Below are 11,478 nucleotides of genomic sequence, written 5' to 3' on the forward strand. Positions count from 1 at the left end.
GGCAAATTTGTGTTTTTGTTATCACATAGACCATAATGGGAACATTTTCAAAAACTTGCACCTTAAAACTCGTTTTTGCACTTGCACTTTAAAACAAAGTTTTTGTTTTCAGGCCCCCAAAGGGCCGTTGTCATGGAAATGAATGGCCAAAACTTTTTTTTTGTTTTGTTTTTAGTCGAAAATGGTGTTGTGTAAACGCATTCTTAATGTAAACCATGATCAGTGTTCTTCATCTAACCATTTGATGTCAAAAGAATTCAAAGGAGCCCGTGATATAAAATCTCACATAACGTTCTGTAGTCTCATCTGGACTGAACACATTTTCCTAATATATTTCAAAACTTGTGCCTCCTCCAGATGTCACTGTGGAACTCATTACAAATTGACTTGAATTTAAGGTCACCACGACCCAAGGGTCAAGCAAAGAACAAGTGTCAATTATGGGTCAAAGGTCAGCATCATTTGTTAACTTTGGACTGCTGCAGTAAAAAGAACCTAACAGAGTGTCTAAATGCAAAATGGGGACCGGTAGCTCAAAATATGCTTGCTGAAAAGATGGGACCATTGATTGATTTCACAGCAGAGTGAAGCTAAAGAATGACTTTCGATCTTCAAAACTGATTAAATTCTAAAAGATGTGTTTGCAAAAGAAAAGCCCTTCCTGTCGGATATGGATGGGGTCAAAGGAAGGATATTTTCCTCAAGTGAAACTCAAAATGAAATACTCCAAAAAAAGGAGTAGATCAAAGTTTCAAAAACATTTTTTGAATGGTCGAAATGTCTCTCAATATTTCTATTCCTAGAACTCTGCAACCCCAAACCATGAAAAAAGCAATATGTACAAAGTATTTATAAACCATAACAAAATATCAATACAAGTGTACTTTTCAAACAACTGACAAATACAAGTGTCAGAACACTGGCCACAAAACAGCTCTTCTGCTGAAATTACTTAAGATAACAATTAATTTACAAATTTAGAAGGTGTTATCTCACCCAAACTCCACCCTACGCAAACTACAACTGATGGAAGTTTATCTCCAACAATACATGCTGAAGACACCCACAGGGACGTGACTGTTACACCCGTGGAAGAAATACCACATCTATGCTGTACATAGATATGAAATACAGTACCACATCTATATGAAATGTCAAATATGTTGCTTTACTTGCAGTTAAGTATTAATTAACCCAAGATTCTTTATTTATTGTATCCAGGAGCACCGTAACGGGAGGTAAGGATGATTCCAAGGGCCTGACAAGGGAGAGGGGCCGGGAATGCCAATGATAGCTTAACTATAGCATCTATTACACTTGTACACATTCAAGTCTCAATAGCATTATTTCAACTTTTGCTAATTTGTCAATGGGAGTACACTTACAATACATAGATTCATTTAAAACTAAAATTTCATGAGAATTGTGTGTGTGTGTGTGTGTGTGTGTGTGTGCAAATGAGCAGTTCATTTAATTCTTTGAATGAAACCAAAAATGTTTACGTTATTTCTGGATTGATGTCTTATTACCCAATTACCTTAACACAGCTATTTCTTTTAGCCAATCAAAGGCGAATTCTAAATATATCCGCCCACTTCCTAAAATGAATGAAAGATCCAACACAGAGCGTTTTGAGAGGTAGTGTTATTCAGTGTTGAGCAGCAAGTACCTCTCTTAACTTTTATAATCGTTTACTTGAATGAGATTAAATAAGTAACTCTTCTAGTTAAGAAACATTTAGAATGGATAGATAGCTGGAAATGGATAGTTGGAAAAGGACAAAAACTGCTCGCGACGCCAGAGTCGGTGTTTGTGGAGAGATGAAGACGTCCAGGAGCGGATCAGGTCTCCAGCCTCTCAAAGCTACTGGTCCCTTCACGCTGCACAAACCAGCTTCCGTCACAAATATCACTCCAGGTGAAGTATATTATACACATCAGTAACTATCGTAATCTGGGCCACTGGATATCTTTCTTGAAAATCAACAGGAAATGTTATGTTTGCAACTGCATTGGTACTTTAATTTGTTTCTTCATGTGCTATAACGCTCTAAACACATACATTATTCCATTAACCTTAAAATTTATGTGCATTTAATATATATTCAGTTTTCTTCCAAACTTTATTGGTGCATAGCAAGCAGCACCCCTTCATCATCACCTTCATCATCATCATTAATATTTTAATTATAAACAGTGGCTGTATATTTACTTATGATTAAGTTATACTTGTAAGATGAATGGTTACATTGACTGTATCATGCTGTGTATCCCATATACCGTGGGGACTACATTAAAAATCTGGGATTCCAAAGCAGGAAATAAAGATGCTGTTTTAATACAAAATTATTCATGGAACCAAGAATGTTTATGACATACGGAGAAGAATGAAGTAGAAATATTTCAGATATGTCAGTAATCAAATAATAGAATTTGTGACACTGATCATGCGAACTCCTTTGTACTAAAGGTCACATTTTCTTGCATCCATTGAAACACAAAATGTTCTTTGAAGCACATCCCAAGTCATGCTAGAAAACATGATCATCTGGTTTTGTTCATATCGGACAATCTAAATACTAAGACATTCTGTAAATAATGCTAATCTTTACAGCTCAAATTGCTATTCATATTATCTAATTCATATAAATACTATTATAGTAAATAATAAAGCATTTTATGATCTAGACCAGTGAATAGAAAAGTTTAAAACAAAAGATGATATTGAAATGTATTTTATAAATTTTGCCATTTTTGCACTACACACATTTATTAAAAATGTTGTCTCTGTTTTTCCTGTAATCACTTTGATTTCAGGTGTTTTCAAGCTTTCTTGTTTCCTCAGGTGAAAGGACCAAAGCAGAGTGGTGTTTGCAGACTCCGATCCAGCACACAGTATCTCTGGATGCGATTGTGTGGCCGTACTTGCAAGGCCAATGGCCCAAAGAGGATGGCAGACACGGCAGGGAAGACAAATCCACACAGGTGAAAGGATGCAAGATCCATAATAAATTCTAGCCCATATTGGCAGATGAGTTCAGCTGACTCACCCAGGACAGATGTTAATATCAGTGTAAACGGGGCCATGCAGTTCCATGGTATGTATACCAAAAGTCTGTGGTACTCTCTGACACCATCATTGTACCATGGTTTGCTCAAACTAGGTTACATCACATCCTATGATTTACTGCAATCCTAATGAATTTAACCTTCAGCTCAGATGTGAAGGGAAGTGGGTGCATCAGCTTTTCTCATTTTTTAAATATCATCTGTTTTCTGTTCCTCATTACCTAGGCCAAAATTTCACTCTTTCTTTCATATCATCGACTTAAGACTGTTTGACCCATTTACTTGTGAAATTGCCTTATATTTTAGTCTCTCTAAAAATGTTATTTGCAAGTGTAGCTGGTTAATAGCAAAATGTCTAACTGAAACATTTTCACTAAAAAATTGTCAACCTTTTGAGTAAAACAAGGATGTAACCAAATGGGATGAATTTTAATTTCATGCTGACTTTAAAAACAAGATAAAAATGCACCATGAAAGTAGTCCATATATAGTGCAATATTCCAAATTCACGAGGAACAGATGACAATATGTTCTGAACAAGAGTCTTAAAATGTAGTTGTATGTGATTTTATAATGTTGATATTTTTCTAAAAGACACCACACACATGGTTAGCTGGAGCTGAAACAACGGATGTTGGCTATCACAAATGTTCGGCATCATGGGGAAATTCAGAATGTCTCCAGGATGGAAGTGACGTGTGTGCAGATTCATCTGTAAGTCTCATTGCACAATAAATAAAACTGAAAATTACATGAAACTATAGTTCATGTGTGGTTGCATGTACTGTGAGTTATGTAAGATTTAAAGGGATAGTTCACCCATTTACTCACCCTCATGTAGTTCCAAAACCTGTATGAATGACTTTGTTCTGCTGAACACAAAGGAAGATGTTCTGAAGAATGTGGGAAACAGAGCAGTTCTGGGGCACCATTGACTTCCATAGTAATTTTTTTTCCTATTATGGAAGTAAATGCTATGGAAGCCCGTTTCCGCCACTGAATAAAAAATAAAAAAGGTAATTGCGACTTTTCTGACTTTTTTTCTCAGAATTGCATGATATAAACTTTTTTTTTTTTTTTATCCTTCAAAATTGGACTTTATAATTTGCAATTGCGAGTTTATATCTCACAATTCTGAGAAAAAAAATCTGAATTGCATGAAAAAAGTCAGAATTGCGAGTTTATATCTCACAATTCTGTGAAAAAAAATAAAATAAAAATAAAAAAAAAAAGTCAGAATTGTGAGAAGTCGCAATAACTTTTTTTTTTTTTTTTTTTTTTTTTTTTATTCAGTGGCGGAAACGAGCTTCCATACAAAGGTGCCCCAAAACAGCCTGGTTACAAATTCTTCAATAGATCTTCCTTTGTGTTTGGCAGAACAAAGAAATTCACACAGGTTTGAAACTACTTGAAGGTGAGTAAATAATCAATAATTAAACGATAAATAAACCAAAATATCCTGGCCAGAGGAGAACTGGCCCCCCGACTGAGCCTGGTTTCTCCCAAGGTTTTTTTCCTCCATTCTGTCAAAGAGGGAGTTTTGGTTCCTTGCCACTGTCGCCTCTGGCTTGCTCAGTTGGGGACACTTGATTTCTAGCGATTATCGTCAATTTGATTTAGCAGATACTATTCAGGTGGCAGATACACTCATCAAGGCCTTATGAATATTCTTATCTATACAACAATCATTTGGGGGAGAAATGTTGCAACATATTATTGTAAAATTAGAATATATATATATATATATATATATATATATATATATACATGCATACATACATACTAGGGAAGCACATTCTTGGTTGCACCAAAAGCTTCTAGACGCTCATAAAATTCAAATGAGTTCGGTGGTCTGCGGGTGAAGCATTCAAGTGCACTAAAGTGCCATATTCTGACACATGTACACAAATGTTAGAGGAAGTGTGGAGGATTGCAAAAAGTAACAGGAAGAGTGCTTGTATCAAAAACTCTTCTGCTTTAAACACATGCTGGCCAGCTGCAAACACTTCCTACGGTTATTACAGTTTCACAGTTTTATTACGGTTTCTTGATCTTGTTTCATTGTGTATTATGGTTTTTAATTTCAGTTTAGTTTTAGGTAGATGTAATGGTATTTTGCTATGCCTGTTGTTTTTGTTAGTTTTTATGTATTACAACATACTGTTGCACCAAATTCTAGACCAACAATCTGTAACATCACACACGCAGCACTTTTATCAGATGTGTATAAGAACGCAGCATACTGCAGTTCTCGCTGTCCATGAAATGTATGATAAATATCCCTTTGTGGCTATATTTACCAGTTTTTGTAACATCCTTTATTCATATCCAGCGCATTTATAATTCAACAGTATAGACTGGACCCACTCAGGTACACACTGGAGAATTTTCAAGGTTCATACCATATAGACTTTGAGATATATATCTATTCAAGAGTTTTGTTTGAGGCTGTAATGCCATTTTGTTGCACACTGGTTCAGTTTCGTGATTGTGTCAGTTTCAGTTTTGTGTGCCTCTAAATTTAATGCACAAAAAGCAAACTGTGATAGGCTGTTTTATACAGTATGTTGATAAAGCTCTTCCTTTCGGTGTAATTTTGTTAAATACACAAACTTAAACCTGGCTTGGGAGATAATTTAATCGGACCATGCAGCAAGAATTGAAAATAAAAAAAAACGTGTTTTTGTTTTTGTCTCATGCTAACATTGTCTTAACGTTTTAGCATGAAATGAAGTGTAATGTATGAGATGTGCTCATTTTAAATGTATTGCATGCTTTTAAAATGTTTGTTTGTGGTTCACTTACATTATTAGGCAGGGCTTGACATTAACTTTTTTTTGCTCACCAGCCACTGTGGCAAGTGTTTTTCCAAATTTACTAGCCACTCAGCATTTTCACTGGCTACAATTTTGTTTTTGGGAAATTACGTTTTATATGACTAAAGTTACTACATACTAATATTTATTTAAATTGATTTCCATGTTATCTTAAAGGGCGTTTTTCCCTAACTGTATTAAATGCATACGTCATCTTTCATATCAAATTCTTACATTTTATGAATAATTTCATCTAATATAATAAGTCAATATAGGGCGGTTACCAATCAAATGAAATCAGTATTAACAAAGCCTATCTTTCCACTGCAGAAGAAACAGAAGCAGCGGAAGTGGCAGTTTAATGAAGTAGAAATGTTGCATGAATGCATTTACACTGCAAAGATATAACCGCATAAATGTTATGAGCTTGGTGTTTTAAATCATTTTTTATTTTTAAATATACAAATATGAAATGTTGAAAAAAAAAAAATGCAAAGATAAGCTACTTTTAAATATGAAAGTAAACCGCCAGTAGGTGGCAGCATGTACACAATTCATTCAGACGTCTGATTCAATTAAGAATGAAGCAAGTGCCTGTCTTTATGAATGGACCACTGAGTCTTTGACTCATGAGTAATTCAAAATCACAAAGCATTCAGTAACGAAACACTGCTGTTTTGCTGAGAAATTTGCGACTATTCTGCTGTGATATTTGGAACTATTTTTTGTTAACCAAATCAAGCAAAAATATCAACAGTCGACATAATATTGTACTAAAATATATATTAACAATATATGTCATTTCACATACAGACAGGCTGCTTGAGCCTCAACTGGTCTGACCTTGTTATTGTTGAATATCCATTATCAATTGCCATTTACACTGAATGTAATAAAATTAGAAGCATTCTCACCCAAATTTTGGTGCATCCCTAATTAGATGTTTTAATCACATTAGTTGTCCGGCCGGACAAGTAAAATTCTTTCACTTGCCCCTTCAAAAAATCCACTTGTCCCATAGAAGCATTAATGTTGATCTCTGTTAGGCTATATAAAATTCAACCCGCCAAAGTGGCTAGTGGGAGTGACCATATTACCGGCCACTGTTGAAATCCACCCGCATTTGGCGGGTGTTAATGTCAAGTCCTGATTATAGGTAGGAAACATAGGAAACTTAAAATCCTATATGCCCTTGCAATCAAAACCACTAAAAAACATACAAAAAATGATGAACACGTATAGATATATTTGTGAAAATACCAAAATGTTTCTTGGATGGTTATGTTTAGCGTTAGAGCGTTGGCTCTCAACCCGGGAGCCGGGGCCCACTATAGGGGGCTCAGCAAAACACTAGTATTTAAAAAATTATTAGTATGCATTTTTTCTCTCATCACAATTGAATCATTGTTAATGAATTAAATATTTAAATACACTCAGTTTTTGTTAAAAATTAAAAAAAAAAAAAAAAACATTGGGTTGGAGGACCTTTTAAAGTAAAAAAAAAAAAAATCAGTGAGTATCGGAGGATAGCAAATATTGATGAGAATAAGAAGCCATTGTAATAATACTGATACCAATATGTGTTGTGTTTCTTCTCTCCTCAGTCCCCTGCTGTATTAATCCCATCTGCGTCATTGACTCGACTGCCGTCACGTCTGCGTCAAAGTGAAGAGAGACTAGATCAGGAGCTGGAGAAAGTCTTCACACATCATTCATCAGTTCACCACTGTAGAGTATGTCTACCTTTTTTTGTTTAACACTTTTGACCATTATAACTGATTGCGAAGGCTGGTGTCATGCAAAGTTGCATATTGCATGACTGGAAACGTTCTTGTAACTGTTTTTTTTTTTTTTTTTAAAGCTATATGAGGTTCCTGATGGCCACAGGGCTCCTATTCCTCACCTGAGCTCCAAGAGTGGATTTCAGATTGGGTCTTCCTGTGTATCTTCTAACTCGTCTTCTTCCTCATCCAGATCTTGCTCTCCACAACGTCCTCTAGATCTCGAAACTGGTAGGTCTCTTATTTTGAAACTCTAGCTTATACTTCACCACCATATTAATTTTGTCAAAAACTTAACTATATATTAGGGTGACCAGATGTCCATGTTTTCTGGAAACAGTTTGGTGTTTGGTGCCCTGTGCCCGGAAATGTACCGTTTTTTCAGCACTTTCAAAACGCCCTTTAAATACCCTGCAAAAGCTCCTGACCAGCATACCCTGCTGGTTATCAGAGCAATCGTGTAGTGATTATTTTCACCAACAGAGGGCTGCATTCTACACTGATTAAATTCTTGTAATATTGTTTTACTGTCTGTGTGTGTGTGTGTGTAAGCGGCCATGCATTATTATACTTTTTCTGTCTTGTTTTGTCGTTATCACGACTTAATTTTCTCGTGATCTCGACATAACGAAAGTTGTTTTGTCGTTATCACGACTTAATTTTTGTGAGAAATGCTATAGAAGCAGCATCATGGATGATCGTATTCGCTTTTACTTTGATCAGGGACTCACTCAAACTGAAATAGCTCTGTGTCTGTCAGTGATTGACGACTTAAGCCCGGCTCACACTGTGCGATTTTGGCCACGATTTGGTCGTCTGAGACAAATTTTGAAAATCCTAAAAGATTCCTATAATCCTAGGCTAAAATCGGTTGTCTAGATCGCTGGTTTGACATGTTTACCGACAGCCGATTAATGGCCGTTGCGATCAATTTTTTTCCTCCGATTAAATTCTGGCAGTGTCAGAAGATTTCAGACACTTTCCTGCAGTGTGACATCTCCTACGACGACCGTCAAACCAAGAACCAATAGGAGCACTGAACTTGATGACGCAATTAGCGCGACAACTTCAAACCATTCATTATTTGTAAAAACAATATATGTACAAAGTAAAGTTTACTTAAAGTTTATTTATTAAGGGGCAGGATGTTTAAACTCGAATAACAAAATTACCTCAAGTTCGCTCTGTAGAACTGGAAGTCCATAAAGTCCTCTTTTGCCCAGCCATGACTTGCTCCACACGTCGTCTTTTTTGTTTTTTTTTAACATCAAGGCATGTAATTAATAAAACTAACGCTGCACGTTGCTGTTGTTTGCTAGCTACCATTATAGCGAGAGAACGCGGGTCACGTATTGATGACGTAAAACTCCGGACAAGTCTTCTTGAGTACGTCCGTTTTTATCGCGTCTTGGCTGTCGTACAGTCAGTCTGACATTAAGACAACTGAGATCCTACAGTCTGACATGGGGATCATGTTCGTACAGTGTGACAAGCAACAATCGCAAAAGACTATTAAAAATCGCACAGTGTGAGCCCGGCTTTACACACAAGTGTTCGACACTTGAGAAGGAGGCTGTCGGGTCTGCAACTTTATCGTCGAAGACAATATAGCGACCCTGATTTTCTCACGATAGCTACAATTACGTCGTGAGAAAACGGTTTTTAGGTTGAGATCAACAACTTTCGTTATGTCGAGATCACGAGAAATTAAGTCGTGATAACGACAAAACAAGACAGAAAAATTATAATAATGCATGGCCGCTTAGAACTTCCGTATATGTGTGTATGTATGTGTGTATGTATGTATATAACAGGGCTTGAACAGAATGTGTAATTGTTTTGCGTACAATTTTAAAATGTTCCCAAACATTCCGCTCTCACAACACCGTAATCTTAAAGGGACGGTTCACCCAAACACTACTTGCCTTACTTAGATATTTTGAAGAATGTGGGTAACCAAGCCACTGACTTAATTTTTTTGTTTTTGTTTTTTTTTTTTTTTCTCATACTATGGAAGTCAATGGCTACTAGCCACTGTTTACGGTTACCAACATTCTTCAGAATATCTTCTTTTGTGTTCAACAGAAGAAAGAAACTCAGAAACTTGCAGGTGTTTGAACAACTTAAGGGTGAGTAAATGATGACAAAATGTTAATTTTTGGGTGAACTATCCCTTTAACTATATCACATAGGTGAAAATACACCCGGATATGAATAATAAAAAATAAAACCCACAGAAAAGGACCATTTTCGCATACTGTGAGGCATTTCCACCATTATTAACATTTGTACATCTACCAATAGATTTTGTTTTCGAAAAATGTTACATTTATAATGCTATACTGAGAATCTCAGATATATGAATGGGGTCCATTACACTAGCAACAATTCAGTTTGCAGAAAGAAAATACTTTGTGCTCAAAATTATCTTAAACTGCAAAATAATAATCCTAATTAGGGAAGGTAAAATCCATTTTTAAAAAGCGCAAACAACATTGGAAAAGTTAAAAAGGTGTAATTATCATGTACAGTATTTTCACAGTTTGTAGACATATTAAATACAATTAGAAAATGTTTATAAAATAAATTATATACACTTTTATTTATCGTATGTTCTGATATTTTGCACTGTTTTGTTTTTAATTTTATTACACTTTTTTTATCTGTTTTTATCTATTTGCAACTATTTTACCAAGTGTGATTCTTCACCCTCAAAATATAATTATTCATCTATATGAAACCCACAACCATTAAAAAAAAACATGTATTGTCCCCCTTTTTAATTAATTGATAATAACAAGTGAGATTTCAAGTACAGTATATTTTGAATACTGAACTGGTATACATTCATAAATGTGGTCACCTTCCTATGTATCTTTAATTTGAACTGACTGTGATACTGCTCTGTCATCAGTTGAAGAGGTCAACTCGTGTATTGTGATGCTGTCCTCGTCACCACGGCCTAATAACAGCTACTGCTTTCAGAGACATCCACCAGAGGGTTGTGAAAGAATCCGAGTGTGTGAAGAGAACATGTAAGCAAGTGTTATGTGGTTATGTACATTTTATAACACTATTCTCAAGTTAGTGGTTAACTCACTAATAGAAATCAAAAATCCCCCCCCCCTCCCAATCTTCTAATTCAGCATTCCATGTTCGGCTCAAGTGCACGAGTCCTCCTGCCCTGACCCCAACAAAGTGAACTTCACCACACACACAGGCTCAGCCTTCTGCCCTGTCAATCTCCCGAAGCCCCTCCTACCTCCAGCGGACTTCCTGATCTGCAGCCTCTCAGTTTCTCCAGGGTCCTGCTGGGTGGGACAGTGATAAATTAGTAAGAAAATTAAAAAACGGTGTAATCCGCATCTGTGTGAGAGAGATAGAAAGTGACTTTACAAACAATCAGTTCTGTGGTGTTTAATGTTGAATTTTGCTAATTGTAATAAGAGAATACAATATTTCTTTGTGGCTCAGTGAAAGAGCTGAAAATATCCAGTTGGAATGGCTGACTTGATAGGTGTATGGTTTAATAATTTGGGCAGTTTTATAAGGAAAAGTCTGTCATTATAGACAGTGAATGTTGAATAGGGCAGTTATATATATATATATATATATATATATATATATATATATATATATATATATATATATATATATATATTACAAATTGAATGGTACTATTAAGGCAATGATTGTATTTTAAATCTGCATTTTACCACCTACTTCAAAATAAATTAAAAATGTATTAATTTTTAATATGTACTTTAGTTATATTTTGTTTTGATTATTGAACATTTTATTGAAGAAAGTATG

General features: G+C 35.5%; 1 protein-coding gene across 1 annotated transcript; it reads left to right on the forward strand.

The window, feature by feature from the left end:
- Positions 1–1,760: 1,760 nt before the first annotated feature.
- LOC306852383 (protein FAM117A-like) lies at positions 1,761–10,992 on the forward strand (the record flags this gene model as incomplete). Its single annotated transcript, XM_079389141.1, has 6 exons — positions 1,761–1,917; positions 2,845–2,984; positions 7,489–7,617; positions 7,746–7,896; positions 10,586–10,700; positions 10,812–10,992. 6 exons carry the CDS (start codon positions 1,761–1,763, stop codon positions 10,990–10,992), a joined length of 873 nt encoding a protein of 290 aa, XP_079245267.1.
- Positions 10,993–11,478: the final 486 nt, after the last annotated feature.

Source organism: Barbus barbus (genome assembly GCF_936440315.1).
Source record: "Barbus barbus genome assembly, chromosome: 32".
NCBI classification, from domain to species: Eukaryota; Metazoa; Chordata; class Actinopteri; order Cypriniformes; family Cyprinidae; genus Barbus; species Barbus barbus.